The 20,432-nt window shown below is 43.2% G+C and overlaps 1 protein-coding gene across 10 annotated transcripts in view; it reads right to left on the bottom strand.

The window, feature by feature from the left end:
* Positions 1 to 20,432, bottom strand: part of SIL1 (SIL1 nucleotide exchange factor) — a 239,619-nt gene that overhangs the window by 171,414 nt on the left and 47,773 nt on the right. For 2 of the 10 annotated variants that reach the window (XM_045075446.1, XM_045075448.1), the window contains one exon: positions 15,321 to 15,395. The exons of 5 other annotated variants lie outside the window; for them this stretch is intronic. In XM_045075446.1, coding sequence (XP_044931381.1) covers positions 15,321 to 15,395 — 75 coding nt within the window. Of the gene's footprint in view, positions 1 to 5,567; positions 5,659 to 15,320; positions 15,396 to 17,457; positions 17,533 to 20,432 lie in introns of those variants that run through there. 3 more of the 10 variants (XM_045075444.1, XM_045075445.1, XM_045075449.1) reach the window with 2 other exon arrangements.

The following is a 20,432-nucleotide window of genomic DNA, read 5'->3' as shown; positions in this document are numbered from 1 at the left end:
TGGGTAACATAACCCTTCCACAAATGAGTTTCAGATGGTACAATCACCAAAAAGAAAGCCCTCTTAAGAAATATGGAACAAGAAAATGTATACTGTTCTAGGCAACTTGAGACACAATTACAACTTCAAAATGATGAGAGGAGCAACAATTAGGTTCTTCCTTAAGCTAATTCAGGAGCCCGAAGAAAACAGCATTGACTTACAGAAAAAATTAGTGCAGCATGAGGACAGGTCACCAAGCATGGAACTCGCTACTACCATGTTGGCAATGACTCGGTCTTCCAGGTAAATCGGCAACTGAAACATCATATTTTATTTTTAATATGCCTTAGAGTCCAAGACTATTTATAATCCCAGATCCTTAAAAACTTGAAAGAGGGATGAATTTTAAAATGTACACATTTACATACGTGGGCAGAAACACAAAAATCAGATGCCTCTCAATACAGCTCTGGGAGCCCTAACTCACGGCTTTCACAATCCCACCTAACACCCAAAGAAAAACCGGGCGCCTTCTCCAAGAGATGGTGGGAGGCTGGGTAGGTAGCCAAGAAACAAAGAAACCTAAACTCAGCACTTGGCAGGACCATTAAGGAGCAGAGGATTTTAAATGCATTGTTTCTGACTCTAAATATGTCTACATTTATTACCAATTTGGGATCAGAAACCACATTTAGTTCTGCCGTGACCACGCACTAAAAATATTAAGCAGAGTATTGCCTAGGAAACAGCAGTCTTCCCTGCTGCGACAGCCCCATTTCAGAGTCGACTCTGCCATTGTCCCAGGGCTCCCCATCCTGGGCTTCACAAGCAGAAATGCCCCTGTCCTGCCAAGGTCTCACTTGGTTTTTAGAAAGCAATGATAGGAGCCGGAGCTGGGGACTACACAACCTTGTCATCCTCTCTAAGGCTGTTACATGCCCAATGAAATTCCATTTCATGGGCCTTTAATAACCAGACCCTACCAAATTAGGAGTTCCATAAGGAAGGAATAATTGTCCACTGCTGTATCTCCACTGCCCAACACTGTGCCTGGCACTCAAAAGTACCTGTTGATGGAATAAAATCAACAATCTAAAAAGAGGTCATCTGGGGGCACCCAGGTGGCTCAGTTGGTTAGGCGGCTGCCTTTGGCTCAGGTTGTGATCCCAGCATCCTGGGATCCAGCCCCATACTGGGCTCCCTGCTCAAAGAGGAGTCTGCTTCTCCCTCCCCCAGCCCTTATGCTTTCATTTGGTCTTGCTCTTTTTCTCTCTCCCCCTCTCAAATAAATAAATAATATTTTTATTTTTTATTTTTTTTAATTTAAAAGGGGTCATCTGGGTCGCCTGGGGGGCTCAGTTGGTTACACGTGTGACTTTGGCTCAAGTCATCATCTCAGGGTACTGGAATGGAGCCTTGCATCCAGCTCCCTGCTCAGCGAGGAGTTGCTCGTCCTTCTCCCTCAGCTGGTACACACTTCCTCTCTCTCTTGCTCTCTCTCTCTCTGTGTCAAATAAGTAAAATCTTAAAAAGGGGGGGGGGAGGTCATCTGGAACAGCACAATGGAAAACAGTGTTGTCATTAAAACAGATGAAAAAAATATTAAATAGGTGAACTTGTGGACAGTGATGATAAAGGAAAACAGATACATATTTTTAAGCAGAAGCAGAACATAACAGCACAGGTGTATGAAATATTACTTTGAAAAATAGTATGTGTGACCACCTTTAAGATCGGATATGAAATTAAAATTACGAGAGGCTGGGGCGCCTGGGTGGCTCAGTGGGTTAAGCCACTGCCTTCGGCTCAGGTCATGATCTCAGGGTCCTGGGATCGAGTCCCGCATCAGGCTCTCTGCTCAGCAGGGAGCCTGCTTCCTCCTCTCTCTCTCTCTCTCTGCCTGCCTCTCAGTGTACTTGTAATTTCTCTCTGTCAAATAAATAAATAAAATCTTTAAAAAAAAAAAAATTACGAGAGGCTATGTTCAATGGAGTCTTTCTTCCTGAAACGTTAGCTATGTGAGAAAACATTTAAAATAAATACTATTTTTGGGGCGCCTGGGTGGCTCAGTTGGTTAAGTATCAGCTCAGGCCAGGATCTCATGGGTTGTGAAACTGAGCCTGACATCCAGCTCCACACTCAGCAGGCAGTCTGCTTGAAGATTCTCTCCCTCTGTCCCTCCCCCCACTTGCGTGTGTGTTCTCTCTCTCTCTCTCTCTCAAATCAGTAAATCTTTAAAAAAATAAATATTATCTTCAACATGGAACCCATTCCCTTGTCTGTTGACTTGATCTGGTCCTTGGAATGGCTCAGAGGCCTTGCTCTTGTCTGGCAAGCCCAAGAACAGATCATCCATTCATCAGCCTAAAGAAAAAGTACAAGGGCAAAGCTGCAATCTTCAAGTCCAACTTATCAACTTCACCCTGTTTGCCAGAGTACCTGCCAGTGTGCATCATCAGTGTGAATGGCTCACTAGACAGGTGGTCAAGATGGAGGTGTTAAGACAAAAGAGTATGTAAAAGATGACCTGGCCCAGCTTTAAGGCCAGAGTTTCAAATAAGGACCATCATGCCACACAGCCCAGGGCCTTCTAAGCCAGCAAAGTGACTGTTCAGAGAGTTAACAGTATACCAATCTTTCCAAATATTAAAAACAAACAAACAAACAAACAAGAAAAGGGAACACTGAGTCCTCTGAGTCTAGATCGTGACACCAAAGCAAGCAAAGGACACTACAAGAAAACTATAGAACAATATGAAAATACATGCAAATATCCTCAAAAGATTACTAGCAAGCCAAACTGAGCACCCTATTAAAAAGGATTGTAGGGACACCTGGGTGGCTCAGTTGGTTAAGCGGCTGCCTTCAGCTCAGGTCATGATCCCAGGGTCCTGGGATGGAGTCCCACATCGGGCTCCTTGCTTGGCAGGGAGCCTGCTTCCCTCTCTGCCTCTGCCTGCCTCTCTGTCTGCCTGTGCTCGCTCGCGCTCTCTCCCTCTGTCTCTGGCAAATAAAGAAATAAAATCTTTAAAAAAAAAAAAAAAAAAGGATTGTATAACATGGTTGAGTGGCATTTATCCCAGGAATAAAAGGGCGGTTAAGCAAGTAAAATTTAATCCATTTACTACTACATGCTGATAGAATAAGGGGGGGACCCAAAACCATGATCATCTCAACTGATACCCAGAAAGCATTTAACAAAATCCAACATTCTTCCATAAACATTCAAACCAGGAAGAGAGCTTTACCATGATATAGGACATATATGAAGATGATCATGTATGGAGAACCCACAGCTAACATGAATGATGAAAAGTTGAAAGTTTTTTCCAAGATTAGGAACAATGTAAGGATGTCCGCTTACGTCAGTTATATGTGACATTAATATTGAAAGTTCTAGCCAGAACAAGTAGGAAAGAAAAATAAAACATACCCATATTGAAAAAAAAAAATACCCATATTGGAAAGGAAGAAACAAAACTATCTCTATTCACAGATGACATAAACTTATATGTGGAGAACCTTAAAGAATCTATAAGAAACCTGTTGGAGCTAATAAGCGAAGCTGCAGGGACAAAAATCAATATTCAAAAATCAGTTGTGTTTCTATACTTTAGCAAAAGAGATTCCAAAAGGGAAATGAAGAAAACAATTCCATTTAAAATAACATTAAAGGGGCACCTGGATGGCTCAGTGGGTTAAAGCCTCTGCCTTCGGCTCAGGTCATGATCCCAGGGTGCTGGGATCGAGCCCCACATCGGGCTCTCTGCTCAGTGGAGCCTGCTTCCCCATCTCTCTCTCTCTGCCTGCCTCTCTGCCTACTTGTGATCTCTGTCAAATAAATAAATAAAATCTTTTAAAAATATAAAAACAACATTTTAAAAAATCTAGGGTGCCTGGGTCGCTCGGTGGTTAAGTGTCTGCCCTCAGCTCAGGTCATGATCTCAGGGTCCTGGGATGAAGCCCTACGTTGGGCTCTCCATGCAGCGGGGTGTCTGCTTTACCCTCATACTCTCCTTCTCTGTGTTCTCACTTTCTCTCTCTCTTAAATAAATAAATAGGAATAAATTTAACCAAAGAAGAAATACTTTAACCAAATGAAAAAACTTGTACACTGGAAACTACAAAACTGCTAAAAGAAATTAAAGACAGCCTAAATAAATGCAAAGATGTTCTAGGTGGATTGGAAGACGTAATATTGTCAAATGACAATACTACCCAAAACGATCTACAGATTCAATGCACTATCTGTCAAAATCCCCACAGCATTTTTCGAGGAAATGGAAAAACCAATCCTAAAATTCTTATGGAATCTTTAAAAGGAAGAACCAAGTGGGAGGATTCACATATGCTGACTTTGAAACTGGACCACAAAGCTAACAAACAAAACAACATGGTACTGACATAAAGGTAAACACATACTCTCCCATCTATAGTCAGTGATTTTTGAGCCACCAGGCGCCCCACAGTCAGTTATTTTTAACAAGGGTGTCAGTGACTAAGAATGGATTAAAGTCCTACACTTAACAGTAAAATTATAAAACATAAGGGCAAAGCTTTGTGATCCTGGATTGGGCAAAAACTTCTTAAATACAACACTAAAACCACAAACAATAAAAGAGAAAACATATAAACTGAATTCCATCAAATTTTAAAAATTTTTGTGCCTCAACACTAGCAATAAAATAAAAAGAAAATCCATAGAATGGGGGCAAATATTTGCAAATCACATATCTGATAAGGGTTTAATTTCCACAATATAGGGACACCTGGGTGGCTCAGTTGGTAAAGCGTCTGCATTTGGCTCAGGTCATGATCCCAGGACCCCACATCAGGCTCCCTGCTCCGTGGGTTGCCTGCTTCTCCCTCTCCTTCTGCCACCTCTCCCCTGCTTGTGCGCTCACTCTCTCTCTTATCCTCTCGCAAATAAATAAATTCTTTTTTTTTAAATTTTCCACAATATAGAAACAACTCCTACAACTCAAAAACAAAAAGACAAGCAACCCAATTTGAAAACTGGTGAAGGAGGGGCACCTGGGTGGCTCAGTGGGTTAAAGCCTCTGCCTTCGGCTCAGGTCATCATCCCAGGGGGAGCCTGCTTCCTCCTCTCTCTCTGCCTGCCTCTCTGCCTACTTGTGATCTCTGTCTGTCAAACAAACAAACAAACAAATAAAATGAAAGCTGGTGAAGACAATATAGAAAGAAGGTTACTTCTCTAAAGATACATAAGTGGCCAATAAGCTCATGAAATTGTGCTTATTATCAGTTGTGGGTACCATAAGGCAAATCAAAATCACAAGAAATACCATCCGACACCTATTAAAATGGCAATGATTTAAAAGGAAAGGGAAAAAAAAGGAAAACCACCACTGACAAAGATATGGAAAAGTGGTATATTGCCAGAGGGCATGTAAAATGGTGCAGCTACTGTGGAAAACTTTGGCAGTTTTTCAAAAAGCTACACAGAGAATTCTATGACCCAGCAATTCCACTCCTAGGTATATACCCAAATATCTGAAAATAGTGACTAAAAAGATATTTGCACATCACTGTTGCCAAAAAGTGGAAATAACCTAAGTACTCACCAAGAGATGGGTAGATATTTTAGCAGATTTTTTTTATGTGGTATATGCATACAATGGATTCTTCAGTCACAGAATGAAGTTCTGAAGCATCCTACAATATGGATGAGCATTAAAAATATTATGCTATATATATATATATATATATTATGCTAAGTGAAATAAGCCAGACACACAAAAAAGATATTATGTAATTCCACTAATATGAAGTACCTACAATAGGCAAATTCAGACAAGAACGTCTGAGAGTCAGAGGTCACTGGAACTGGGGGGAGGAGATAGGAAATGGGAAGTTACTGCTTAGTGGGTTCAGAGCTTATGTCTCAGAGGATTTTAAAAAAAAGTTTTAGAGGGGTGCCTGGGTGGCTCAGTGGGTTAAGCTGCTGCCTTCGGCTCAGGTCATGATCTCAGGGTCCTAGGATCGAGTCCCGCATGGGGCTCTCTGCTCAGCAGGGAGCCTGCTTCCTTCTCTCTCTCTCTCTGCCTGCCTCTCAGTGTACTTGTAATTTCTCTCTGTCAAATAAATAAATAAAATCTTTAAAAAAAAAAAAAGTTTTAGAAATAGACAGTGGTAATGGTTGTACTGCACCGTGAATGCAATTAATGCTACTGAATTATATGCTTAAAAAATGGTTAAAATGGCAAATTTCATGTGATATATATTTTACCACACTGAGAAAGAATTTAAGACTGCTCACAAATTGGGAACTGTCAAATATGGGACAATGAGCACATGGGTATGCTCATTACACAAAAATTTAAGAAGCAAAAATGGCGTTTTCTGTACTTTTTCTATTAAGTATTTTTGGTCAAGATAAAGAAGCCCCCTTCTATTTTTAAATAGCTGTTTTTTATCATGAATGGATGTCATATTTTACCATGTGTGTTTTTTACATCTACTAAGATGATCACACAGTGTTTTTCCCTTTAGCCTGTTATTATAGCAAATTTTGTGTAAAGATCTCCTATATGTGAAACCACCCTTGCATACCTTGGGATAAGCCCAACTTAGTCAGATGGTCATTTTTGTATCCTACTGGGTCTGATTTGCCATATTTTGCTGGTCCTCCGTGTACTCCCATGACTCTCTGTGCAGCTGCCCTAAGACCCACCAAATTGTACTGGAAATATGGACTCCCTGAGGGCAGACTCCTTCCTCATCCACTGTTCCATCCCTAGCTAGTCTAAGGTCTAGGCCACAGCAAGCACCCGATAAAAGTATGGCTGATTAATTAATTAATTAATTAATGAAAGAATATGTGGAGAGACCCACTCAAGGAGATGTGCAGAGCAGATTTTTTCTGGCAGGGAGACCTTGCACGCACTCACCAACCACTCCACAGAGCAGTCTTCTCTATGGGCAGCACAGTTTGCAGCCCTGTAAGCTGAACCCCAGCCCTAGATTCTCGTCTCCCCATTTTCCCTCATTACCCAGTGAACAACATTCCGCAGTTCAGTGCCTGCTTTCACCCAACAGGATCCAGCCCTCATCATATCAAAGCATACCCCAAAGCTTAGATCCTGTGCTGAGATTAAGGAGGAATTCGGTATTGGAATCAAGCTTAGAAGTGTTCTCCCAATCTCAGAGTTTATTCCCAACAATCAAAATGGCCTCATCCCAGCCCTGATTGGAAAAGCAAAAGCCCATCCCATTAACAATTCACTGCATCAGCAGCACAGAGGAGGAGAGCAATCAGCAAGGGAAACAGCTGAATTATTTCAGCAGCTGTAAATTATGTGTTCTCTTTTCCTCTCCTCCTCCAAGTCCGTGCTCAACTGTGCCCCACGCCTCCACACTGAACCTGGGTTTGTCAAGTATCTACATCAACTACAGTAACCAAACTTGAGTTCAAGAAGCAATATTAAAAAGCACTAATTAACTGATATTTAAATACTGTGTTTAATGTCAACAAAATCACACCTTAAACATCTAGTCTATTAGTTATTTAATTAAATTCTTTAAAATCCTTGGACACTGGCACAGAGCACACTGCCTGGGGGAGCTATTCCCAGGCCTTGGCCTTGGCAGGCTGTGGAAGATGAGGAGCCCATACCCTGGGGAAGCAGTGCCAGAAGAGCCCAGTTTCCTTCTAGAGTCTCCTAATGAGGTGGCTTCTTTTCACAGCTCCACTGGTCTCCACAGGGGATCAAGAACATGACAAACACATTCTGAGCATGGAAAACAGTCAAACCAGGACACAATTTATTTTTTAGTGTATTTAAAAATATATATACATACACACACACACACATCCATAAACCCAAGAGAGACACTTTTCCCATCTGGTATCTGCTCTTCTGAAGAGTGGTGCATCAGAAGATATTCAAGCATGTATACAAAGGGGATATAACAGGATTTGTGACAGCAGGTAGGGTCAGGGGGCCCTGCAAGATGCCACTAACCAAATCCCAGCCTGCCAGGAGTCATCAGCCTGCAACTGACAGGGGCACACTCAGCCAGAGCAGCATCCTAGACTGGAGCCTGCAAGGGAACTCTAGGTTCCAGTGAATGAGCTTGTGATGGGGATGCCAAAGGGACCACAGGAAGTCTCCCTTGCCACAACAGGCTCCACAGGGACAACTTGCCAGCTAGCCTTATCATAGCACCAGGTTTGTTGAAAGGGGTGACATGCCAGCCACCCACCCAGGTAAACATATCCTAGAAACAGTCAGTCTCACAATAGGCCTCACAGCAGAGCACATTGGTCAAGGATCAGTAAGCATTTGGAGCCCACCTTGTGGGCAGCTCTGAATCCAATTCCACGGGATCAGACAGTATCTTTGAAGAGCATCAAAGGTGTGAGTGATGCCAAGTTAGCCCTCCCCTGCCCCACCCTTACTGCAGAGGCCCTAGTTTTCCTAGTTTCCTACAAAACTACCACCTCACCTCCAGGTTAGCCTTACTTTTTTGTCTCTGTTACTCAGGACTTTCCCTACACCTTCTATTTTGCTTGAAGAGTGTGCCTTGCCACAGAGTAGGAGGCAATTCTTTCCAATTAGTTCCTCCTGTCTCTCAGAGCTCAGGGATTCCTCTTATTGCAGCTCTCCTTAAAACAGCCACTGTGGCCCCCTGGTAATGCCAACAGAAAACACTGTAGAAAAAGCTTCGTAAATATTACAGCCTCTTAACCCTGAAAGGCAACCACTCCCATAAACAAGTAGGCAACAAGCCCTGGGTTCAGAGAAGCCAGATGTTTGGGTTGCCACTCACAAAAACATGGAGAGCATCCAGAGAAACAAAAAGCACTAAGCCCACGCAGCCCAGACATGATGTTCACTTACTACCTGCAGTGCCTCACCCACGCCAAATCCATTTCAACCTCAGATAAGAAGTTAACAGTCCCACCAATCCAGAAAAAAAAAATTGTTTTAAGATTTTTATTTATTTATTTGACACAGAGAGAGAGATCACAAGTAGGCAGAGAGGCAGGCAGAGAAAGAGGGGAAGCAGGACCCCCGCTGAGCAGAGAGCCTGATGTGGGGCTGGATCCCAGGACCCTGAGATCATGACCTGAGCCAAAGGCAGAGGCTTTAACCCACTGAGCCACCCAGGCACCCCCAGAAAAATATTTTACAAGACCTTGTCCATTCTCCCATATAGGAGAGCTATAAAGAACAAAATTTCTGTTCTTTAGAGAACAGAAAAGATGAAGGAATCCTTACCACCTACTAAGAAACATATGTCCAGTTGCCACCACTTCCAAAACATTCAACAGGCGGATTATTCATCCTTCAATACCTATGTATTGAGACCCGCTGCAAGCCAGCCCTGGGCCAAGTGCTAGAGATACAAAGGCTAAGTAAATCAAGGTCCTGATCTCGGAGTCCTCAAGATGGCCAATGGAGATGGAGGAGTCCCTCAGTCATTATAGTAAGCACTGGTTTGAAAGAGCCCACACAGATGTGGCCAGATGGCTCTGAGAAGGAGAGAACCTTCATCGAGACAGAGGGGGTCAGAAAGGACTTCCTGGAATAGGTGAGTTTTAAAGACGAAAAGAATAAAAGGAATCAGCCAAACAATGACAAAGGCATCCCAAGCAGAGGCAAGAGGGATTTTTGAAGACCTGGAAGCACGAAACTAGGAACATGCATTTATTTCAACAATAGCAGGAGCAAAGGACTTATGGTAGGTGGCATCAAGGCATACAAGAACTCTCTTTGCCAGACAGGTCAGATGAGCTTCAAACACATAGCTCTTTGCACTGTCTTGGCCATCCTCTGGCATCTGAAGAACTGCCCACAGTGAGAGGGAGATTAGGAAGGCGAAAAGGAGACCTGCTATATGCCTGCTAAGATAAGATAAGAAGGTCACCATTGTTTGTGAACTCTGCTTATGAACTCATTCCTTTGCCTTGCAGTTCAGTGGTTTGTTAGCTCTTGCAAATTCTCAGTATCTATTAATAGAAAGAGCCAGTCAACAGAATCTGGATTTGGGCTGTATTACTCCCCACAGTGGCCTAAAACCCCAGCAGAGAACTTAAACAGGAAAGCAGTTTGAGAATCTAGGCAGTGTTTGTGCCACCTCTCCCTGAAGGATATGCCTGCTTTCCACTCTCCTTGTATGCTTCACATTCAGCAAGTTCATATCTCAACTCATGCTCTTCCCCCAACGTTCCTGATCCTTTAAGGTTGCCTAGCCCTACTGCAAAAGCCAGAAACCCAGGAAGCTCTCCACAATACCTCCCTCTCCTTCCTCCCACCCCCACCACTCTGCCTATCCAACACCAAACACAGTCAATTTCATCTACTATTTCCCTTCTGCTCATCTGACCAAATTGCTATAGCCACCGCCCACCTCTCAGGTGAGGGCCACCCCAGCAGGCTTTCGGTGAAGCCAGAACCAAGCCAGTCAGCACAATAAGGAAGCAGAAGCAACACAGCTTTACTTAATCTCTTATTTGCTCAGCCCAAGGTTTGTGGAATACCCAAAATCCAGTCTCCTGAGTTCCTCCTTTGCAAAGGCTCTCAATAAAAGCCACTTTCTTCCTCAGATGAGGAGTCACACTCAGGGAGCCCATTCAATCACAGTAACAAGCTGCAACGTGGGCTGCAGGGAGGATTTGGTGCCTTGCCTGAATCCTCTGGAGATGCCAATGCATTGGGAGCCCAGAGGCCAAAGCCAGACCCATGATTATGGGAATCAAATCACAGTGGAGGCAAGCTGGGCTCTGCACAATGCCCCCACACACACTGTACAAAGAGACAAGCTATGGGTACAGCCACTGAATTTAAGAGTCTTCACCCCTACTGGCTCTACCATCCTCCCTCACAACAAGGGAAGCCATTTCCTTCCACCAAAGCAAGCAGATGGAAGAAGGCAATTTTTGGGAGGATAATGTGGGTGCCCACAGTAGCCTAGAAATCAATTCCCCCAAATAAAAGACAAAACAGGTATTAAAGAAAAGATCCAGCCATCTCTCTCAGCCTCAACTCAACGGAAACTTCCCTTCACTACATTCCCTACCAATGACCTTCCCATCTGTCAAGAAGGAAAAATGTATGTTGAATGAATGAACAAATGGAAAATGGAAGGAAGAAATAGACTGAGGAGCCAGAGGGTGGGAGCAGCATGAAGGACGTGCTCAAAACCAAATGTTCATTCATTCTGTCTCCAAGCACCTACTAGGTACTCTGTACCTGGGCAGAATGCTTTGAATACACAGGCATGCGCGATCTATGAAAGAGAAACGGGGCAGGGAGAAAAGCACTCCCCTTCATCTCTCTGGGATGGCATATTTCCGAATACTATTTTAACGGCACCTCCTGTTTTCCTGACATTAAAGCCATGCCTAACAGCACATACGCAAATAAAAACTTCACTTTTTATTATATCCAGTACTTTGGGGCCTTGTGGTTTCTTTTCTGAGGAAGAACCTGTCATTCATCTCCTTGATTAAAAATTGATTTAATTTGGCTTTCATTAGGTAGGTACAAGGGGAAAACATACAGATTCACAGAGCTAATTCGCACAGCAACAGGACTGTGATGAGTGCTGGCGACTGCACAGTTGGGTCCCAACCCACCTCCGATGAAAGACAATTAAAAAGCTCACGATGTGGAGCTTAAGCTCCAGCCAAAAGGAATTATCTTCCCACAAGTGTCTCTACCAGATTTTTGGTTAATATAAAAATATTCAAAAGGAAAGGAAAGGAAACCCCAAGGATATTTAACATACAACTTAGAATTTCTCCATTTTTCAAATTCCCTTACAGGGAGAAAGGGCAAAGAGGTCTTTATTTTTCACTTCTACTATTCAAAACCTATCCCATTATTTGACATTGTCATAAAAATTTTCCATTTGTTGACAGCACAGAGCAGAGGAATGTATGGTGGCTGAGGAATTGCCAGCTGCTGTGAAGGGGCTGAGGTGAGAGCAGGAACAGCTGCAGAAGCCGTGGGAGCTGCGGTCCTTCCCAACACTCACTCAGCAACAGAGCTGGAGCCGTCTGAGCCTGAGATCAAACACTAGAGACTCAGGCCTACAGCAGGCGGAACTCCCTCTCCACCCCACTTCAGGATCCAGAACTCAGGGATTTCAAGCAAATGGGCAGACTTTGTTGCAATGTCAAAGGATCGTGGGGTAAAATGTCAGCACATTACAAGTACACACCTTGATTAAATGTCAGATGAATTATTCTATAACCAGAACATGAACACAATTTTATACCCCCATCTGCTTGAAACCATCCAACAGTTTTCCAGGGCCCTGAGGATCAAGGCCAAATTTCACATGCAGGCTGTCCACCATCAGGCCAAAATCAGTATCTCCAGCTTTGTCTCTTTCCTCTCCCTGTCTACTGTTGGCTTTATGAAACTTGTTTCCAGGGCTCTAAGACATCTTGTTTCCCACCTCCAGGTCTTTGTACACGTCGTTCCCTCTGCTCGGAATTCTGTTACCCCTCATCTTTATGTGGCAAATTCCTACCATCCTAAAAAATTTCCTCCTCACCCTCAAAGACACTTCCTCCAGGGCACTGCCACTGACCCTCTCCACTGGACAGAATGTGTGCTGCCACAGCATGCATAACCCCCTGGATGACACCACTTACTACACTTATAATATGGTTGTCCCAAGCATCTTAAGAACAGGGACCATGTCCACTTTGCACGCTCTCTTGGCACTTGACACAGGAGAAATGTTCAGTAAATTCTTAAAGGATGATTTAGATTCTATGTCAGGCTCACTTCTCAGTTCTATCCTAATTCACCCCCCTATACCCCAGCCAGTTATGTGCTCATCTTCCCTACACCCCAACCTCAACCTCTCACATTTTGGTCATTAATGGATAGCTCACCCAAGGCCTTAACCTCACACATGTTCAATCAGTCATGTAGGCAGCACATGCTATGTGCTGCATACAGTGTCAAGTAACCAAGATAGAGATGACCAAGCCACTTCTCCTCCCTTCTGGAAGAAAAGGCATATAAACAAAAATTGACCCACGGTATGACAAGTATCGTAATGCAGAGAAACATGGGGTGGGGGCAGTGGAGGAAAGATTTCAGCCATTCTACCCACTGTTCCCTCCCCTCCCGAGCCATGTTCCAGACTAACTACTCTCTATCTCTCCTCATTCTCACAGAAATCTCTCCAGCACTCTTTCCCTGAATACCTAGCCCAGATCAGTATTCTCTAAGCTGGGCTTCTATTTAGCTCCAGATTAATTCAAATCCTTTTGGCTTCTGCTTTCTCATCTTCTTCAGTTCTTTTCCCCCAGCATGTCAGTCACATACATCCCTGCCTCTGCCCTAACCTGAACCAACTTGTCGAAACCACTATTTTTCCATCTCCTCCCTCAGCTGTCTTGGGTGATCACTTGACTTTATGAAACATCTGCACTTACACGAACATACTTAACAATCCCTGTCTACAATGAAAAGAAAAGGGGACTCACAAGGCCAAAATACCAGAAAAAATTAAACCATCCTCAACACAGCCTTCTTCTTGTACTGCTTCCTCTTGCACATCCAAGTGCTAGGGCATCATGGCCTTCATGAGGATGCGACCAATCGTGTTACCTTTCCAGGGAGGTTATAGCACCCTTAATCCACGAGCCTCTGGGCTTGCATTCAGTCTCTGCACATGCTAAGGTCACTCTATTTAGCCACACATTCACTTAAATCAACATGCACTGAGCATCCCTATGAGCCAAAAACCACGTTCCTCATAGTGCTGTGCACAATGTCTCATATTTAGCACATGCTCAATTCATGTCTATCACTGAATCTCTGAAAAGAAAAAAAAAAAGGGTGAGTTTCTCCCACCCCTTCCCCAGGAATACCCCAGTGCAAAAAATATTCTGCCCTACAGCCTGCGGTGAGAGAGCTCAGCCCTCCCACCCCACCCCTCCGGCAAAAAAGCCTCTTACTCATTTAAGCCCAGACTTAGGGAGACCCTCACCCCAGCTAAGAAGATGCTGACACAGCCCTCCTATCAGTGTGCCTAGAGAGCCAGAGAAACCTGTGTTGTAAAACACCCTTTTAATCAAGTGACTTGTCTCCAGTTAGTGTAGATTTAGGGAAAAATTTTCTCAAGAAACCAGTAATAAATGGAGGGGAAGAAAAGAACAGAAATTAATGAACATAGTAATTATCCCCTGAAGTTGCAAATCAGAACAATTCCTCACTTGAAGACAAGTATGAAAAACAAGATTAAAACGCTTCAGGGATGTGTTCGTGAAACAGCAGGTAATAGAAGAGATAAAATGTATTTACAGTACCTCACTGGGGACATGTACCTTTTGGCTAATAGCTATCAGATACTAAATACCACTGTAAAAATAATATTCTTCCATGCTTCATTATGGAGCTAGAATTATCCATGGGAAAACAGCAATCCAGCAAACTACACTGAATGGTAACTGGAATAATTCCAGAGTCCAACCTTCTACCCAAGTGTCTGGCACAAGAAGGTCTAAGAGCCGGGTTATACACTCCCCTCTGCTTAGTCTGCTAGGGCTACTACAATCAAACATCATAGACTAGATAGCCTGAACAACAGACGTGTATATTTTCTCACAGTTCTAGAGGCTAGAAATCCAGTATCAAGCCTGTTTGGTTTCTACTTAGAGTTCTCTTCCTGCCTTGAACACGAGCACCTTCTCCCTAGGCCCTCACATGGCACTGAGGAGAAAAGAGCTCTCTGGTGTTTCTTCCTCTGAGGACATAAATTCTATCAGAGCCCCACCTTTGTGACCTGATTTAACATTACTTCCTTACTCCAAATACTGCCACACTAGGAGTTACAATTTCAACATAGGCTTTTGAGGAGACATCAACACCCCCCTGAAGTGTGAGACCTATTACCACATACCAGAGCTCATTCACTGAAAAAGGAAAATGGAGGAGCAGCTAAGAGAGTGGCCTTGAGGAAAAATGGAGGACTGGGTAAAAAAAAAAAAAAAGTGGCCTGGGGATACACCAGCTGACTATGGGGTGGGGGTTAATGGCCAAAGATCCTAGAGCTATGAGGGCCAAGCTGAGTGTTAGGGTAGGGGCAGGGGGCAGCCCCAAGTCAAATAAACTCTTAAGAAACTAGTCCTCTCTCTTTCACAGAAGATAGCTAAATAACAATAATAGTAATGTTTAACAGTAATGAGTAACAAACGTGGACATAAATAATAGTAGGTACTAAGTGCCAAGTATTTGGCCTGCAGGGTTTCATTTGAGCCTCATGGAAATGAGGCACAGAATATACAATTACCATTTTTATATTACAGATAAAGAAACAAACTTACATTGGTCAAAGTCACTTACCAAGGTCACCCAGTATGGCAGGCAGACCTTCAAAGAGATCAGGTCCTAAGGCCCAGAAGAACCTGTAAATTTTACCTTTTAAGGAAAAAAAACGTATTTGCAGATATGATTAAGTTAAGGATCTTAAACCGATTATCCTGGATTATCAGAAAGGCCCTAAATACAATCACAGTGTCCTTATATGACATAGGCAGAGGGAGATTTGACACAGTCACAGAAAAGAAGGTGATGTAAAGACACACAGATTTGAAGATACTGAACTTGAAGTTGAGAGTATATGAACACAATCCAAGGAATGCCAGCAGCCACCAGCAGCTGGAAGAAGCACGGAACAGATTCTGCCCTAAAAACTCTGGAGGCAGTACAGCCCTGCCAACACTTTGATTTCAGTCCAGGGGTATTGACTTTAGACTTCTGGACTCCAGAACTAGGAGAGAATACACCTCTGCTGTTTTAAGCTACAATATCTGTGCTAACTTGTTACAACAGCCACAGGTAACGAATATACCCAGTTAGGAGAGCAAAGTCAGGGTCCAAACCTGGAACCTGGTGACTCAAGGCCTACACTCTCAAGCCCTGCGCTTTGCTCCTTTTCTGCACAAAGCCTCACCAAGCCAAACCTATGCTCTGTCTGATGGGTGACCCCACCAAGACTTGAAGTACTTAGCAGTGACAACTCCTCTGCTACAGGCCCCCAAACAAGTCTCTTCCCTTCTCCCATATCACAGGAAAGGCTTATCAGTGGCCCAGCCATTATCTTAGTGTTTTAACTATCATGTAAGCAGTGAAACAGCCCATATTCCAAAAAATCCTGATGAGAAAGCACACCAAACCTTCTAATAAAGGCTTTCATCTAATCTGTTTGCACCTAACTGTTTTGCGCAACACCGCAAAGCTCCTAACCTCTGTTGCTCTGCTCCATCCAGTCTACAATTTCTTTCCCCTCAAAGACACATCTAGGAAGGAGTTATCAGCTCCAAATAGCTCAGTGCCCCTCTATCCTCTGCTTACCACCTGATGACTTCCCAGGAACACAGAGGAAAGGAGTGAGTTATACTGAACTCCTCTCTCTAAGCCCTTGGGGTAAATATTGGTGTGAGCAGGCTGGCCCAGCGGTGCCTCAAGTTAACCAATCCTGGAAACTAATAATCCTAACAAACAAATAAGAACACATTGTCAGAACAAAGGTACAGCATCCCAAAATGCACTTTTTGAACCTATTCTGACAAATATGGTTCAGCTTTAATTATTTTTAACACTTCAAAGTGCAGGTGGTAAAACACAGCAGTGTGCACTGTAAAAATAATGATGTCTTGCTAACGCAGGACATTTGTGGCTGATGTGGCTATTCAGTCTTTGCTGAGGAGCCAACACACAGATAGGATTTCTGGGAAAATAATCAACTTGGTGGATTACCAAAGGAGAAGACTTGGGACTTATTAGGCAGTGAAACAATAGGTAACTCATTTGAGGACCCAGAGTTCTCCCACTCTTGTTTTTGCTAGATGCTTTTTTCTTCTCTCCCTCAACCCCTTACCTTCAAGGTTTTCTGAGCAATGTCCTACCTTCTTGTCTCTTGCCAAGAAGGTTCCATCTGATTTCCATCAGTATCTCAAAATAACAACCATATCTAATATTCAGGGGGTATTTACTCACTCTATGTTGGGCACCAACAACCCTTTGCCATTAGCCCCCTCTTAGAGATGAGGATGCTGCGACTCACGGGGATTAAATCACTTTTCAAGGTCAGAGAGCTAAACAGTGGCAGAGCCAGAATTACAAAACACATCTAACGCCAAAGTCAAGCTCTTAACATCAGACTCATATGACATCAATTCCTCAGATGAATTGATGGCCTTACCACTGTCACCTAGAGGAGACCTTAAAGAGACAAATCTACCTATTTTTGCCTAAGCTTCTGAGTGCTCAGAAAGATTGGCAAATATGTTCTTAAAATCTTCCACAAAATTCCCTTCACTGCTCATTTCCCAGAATCATCTGGAAAAAACAGTCAGTCCCAAGGAATCCTTGGGGTAATATGAATCAACTTGAACATGAAAGCAAGCTTACCCCAAGCTTACCCCTTTCCCAGGTGAACGAAAACCCCAAGGTTTAGCAGTACCTGAAGGCAGCTCACCTCTGCTCTCTCTACCTGTTTGAGACTCAGCAGGCAGGCAGTCAACACCAACATCTTCATTCCACTACCAGAGGAATAATGGAGAGTCCTCACATTTCGGGAAGAAAACCAAAAACCATAATAATGCAAAAAGGGAAGGATTACATAAGAAGAGAACAAAGCTCCAATTTCTATTTATCATGTATCAGCAGGTTCTGGTTTTTTAAGCTTCTTATTAAAATATTCTGGCTCCAAATTAGTTTTCTTTGCCTAGAGTAATTACTGCTTTAGCTCCCATCAAATGGGCCCCCAAAGATGTAGAAAAATGTAACTGAAAGGTTAACTTGTTCCATGGGAACTGCAGGGAGACTCCCTTACATCCTGTTCTGAAAGGCTATTTTGTTACCTCATAGGATAAAATCCCAGAATTTATCATGGTAAAGAGTTCTCCATTTCATCTCCCCTGGCAACAGGACTCACTGGGGCTAGATAGGCAGCAGGAAAGATGGTACCCAAAGCGAGAAAAGCCCCATTTTCTCAGGCAGCAGCACACATACAAAACAGGCTCCCAAATTCTGCCCAAATCACTAGTACTGACATCAAATTCCAAAGCTACCTGTCACTGACGGTAACACTGTCCCTTCTGACAGGAGGGAGCTCAGCAGGATGCCACGAGATTAGGTTCCATAACAGCAAAGAGAGGGAATGGAGAAGGAATGTAAACCATAAATTAGGGCTGGAAGTCCTGACGCTTCTCCTGCCAAGAGCTGGCAAGGAAAGACTGAATCAACCTTCTAGAAAGGTAAGACCATGAAAGGGGATGTTAAAATAAATTGAGAGAGAAAAAGGAAAAAAGATCAGAGAAGAGAAGGAGTCTTATTGCACCAGGTTTGCAATGTGTCTGCTTTCAGAGCTAAAGCTCAGTATAGCAGGTTCTTTAAGGTTTATTTTAAGAGCTTTGAGGACTTTTGGGAAAGAAAAAACCTCCCTGTTTCTATCTTTCACAAAGTCTCCAGAGTGTCACTGTAATGGAAGGCGTTTACATGAAACAGGATGAATTCCTCCTAGAGGACCATCCATTCTTCAGAAAATGAATGTGTTCACATGTGTACACACGTGTTGTCTAAGAGAATAGAAACATTTGAGAGCTATTTCCATAGCAGTCCATTATTTTTGTTATTGTTATCTGAGTATAGCTTACACACCAGGTTACATCACTTCCAGGTGTACAGTATAGTGATGCAGCAAGTGTAGCTACCATCTGTCACCATACCATGGCTTTTACAGTGTCATTGACTCTACTCCCTATTCTGTGCCTTGGACACCCAGGACTCAATCACTCCATAAATGGGAGCCTGTATCTTCCATTCCTCCTCACCCATTTTGCCCACTCCCCCTACCCTACCTCTCTCTCCTTCCAGCAACCACCAGTTTGTTTTCTGTATTTATAGGTCTAGAGCAGTCTATCATTCTATGGGACGCATAGGTAAAGAATATGAGGGCAAGGCTACAAGGTCTCATCCTCCAAATCCTTGTGAATACATAAAGATTGACAATTCATTTTGAAGAAGTTCTCACTCAGGATTTAGAAAGGAGAGAAAAATCAATGCAAACCAAAATAAAGGGATGCAAGTTTGTTTACTTTTTAACCAAAAGTAAGTTAATTAATTAATTAGTTAAACAGCCTGATTAAGCAGAGAAATTGAGGCCATCAACACCCATGAATGTCAGGAGCATCTTTGATTTGGGGACTCACTGGCTAATCCACCTTTAAATGATACCAAATTATGGAGGACAATCACAACAGGGTATAAGAGTATAAAGGGCATTTTGCCCACCCCAACCACACTTCTACAATCACAGAAGAAGACATGTTCTAGCCTGGCAGGTGGAAGAGATGGAGCTTAGCATGCTACCTACAACTCTGGCCATAAAAGAAAGCTGTGAAAGATTCTGAAAGCAAACGCTCTTCTGAGTAAGAACTGCAGAAACACCTCCAAGGCAAAGAAACAGAGCACAGAAGAAAGGAATAGGGATTGTCAATTAACCGAGAAAGGATTAAAGAAAGGAGGTGAAAGAATTAAGAAAAGGCTCAATAATTTTTGAGCCCAGAAAAAGCTGGTCCCGAGAGCCACTGTTCTACCACCTTCTGTCACCTTCTTGTACCAGAATCTTCAAAAACCTAACCTGCGGCTTATAGCTAAAATTCCTGCTATAAGGGGGGTTGGGAGCTTCACCAAAAGTGGACTTGTAAGTTTAAACATAAATTAAAGATTACCCCAAATGGATAGAGGATAGTCAGTAACTACAGCACAGTAAGACACTGATTCCATGGTACAGAGTGTGACTACTGATCTTGGGGTCGTGAGCTCCAGCCCCATGTTGGGTGTAGAGATTACTTAAAAATAAAATCTTTAACAACAACAAAAAAAAAGGTGGTTGCCAGAGTGACCAAATACGCTGAGTTAACCACAAGGCTAAGTCTTTCAAAGGTGGAAAATGAGTAAGGACATAACTGACAAGGAGGCTGTTGCAGTCTTTATCAATAAGGGAGAGCTTTATCAATAGGAAAAGTCAACAATACCTAAGACAGATTAAGATAACCCCATGCTTAGAGGAAGCTTTGGGTAGAAGAAAGGGAGCTTTGGAAATGAGTGGAGCCTAGTACCTACAGAGCTATGGTTCTTGAAGCATACAAAAGCAATATAAGCCCACCCCTGCTGCTCACCTTGCTCCAGACACCCTTCTCCTGCTCATATCCATGCCTGGGACTTTATTCTCTCAATTCAAGACCAAGTCTTTGAGGACTAATCAGATTTAGGACCCAAACATTTACAAAGGTGGCTGGAGTCCCACTTACTCCTGAGCACCTCCCCGTATAGTTCCCCAGAATAAAAGGCCCTCTGCCAAAGGAACAGTTAACTAACTGGACCAGGATCTCTCATTCATACCGTTACTATTACCCATGGAAAACCAGGCCACTGCCATAAAGCAGC

The sequence above is a fragment of the Mustela putorius genome, unplaced genomic scaffold (assembly GCF_011764305.1).
Source record: "Mustela putorius furo isolate JIRA1106 unplaced genomic scaffold, ASM1176430v1.1 tig00000145_pilon_pilon_pilon, whole genome shotgun sequence".
NCBI lineage: Eukaryota > Metazoa > Chordata > Mammalia > Carnivora > Mustelidae > Mustela > Mustela putorius.
This window is presented reverse-complemented; position numbering and strand designations above follow the sequence as displayed.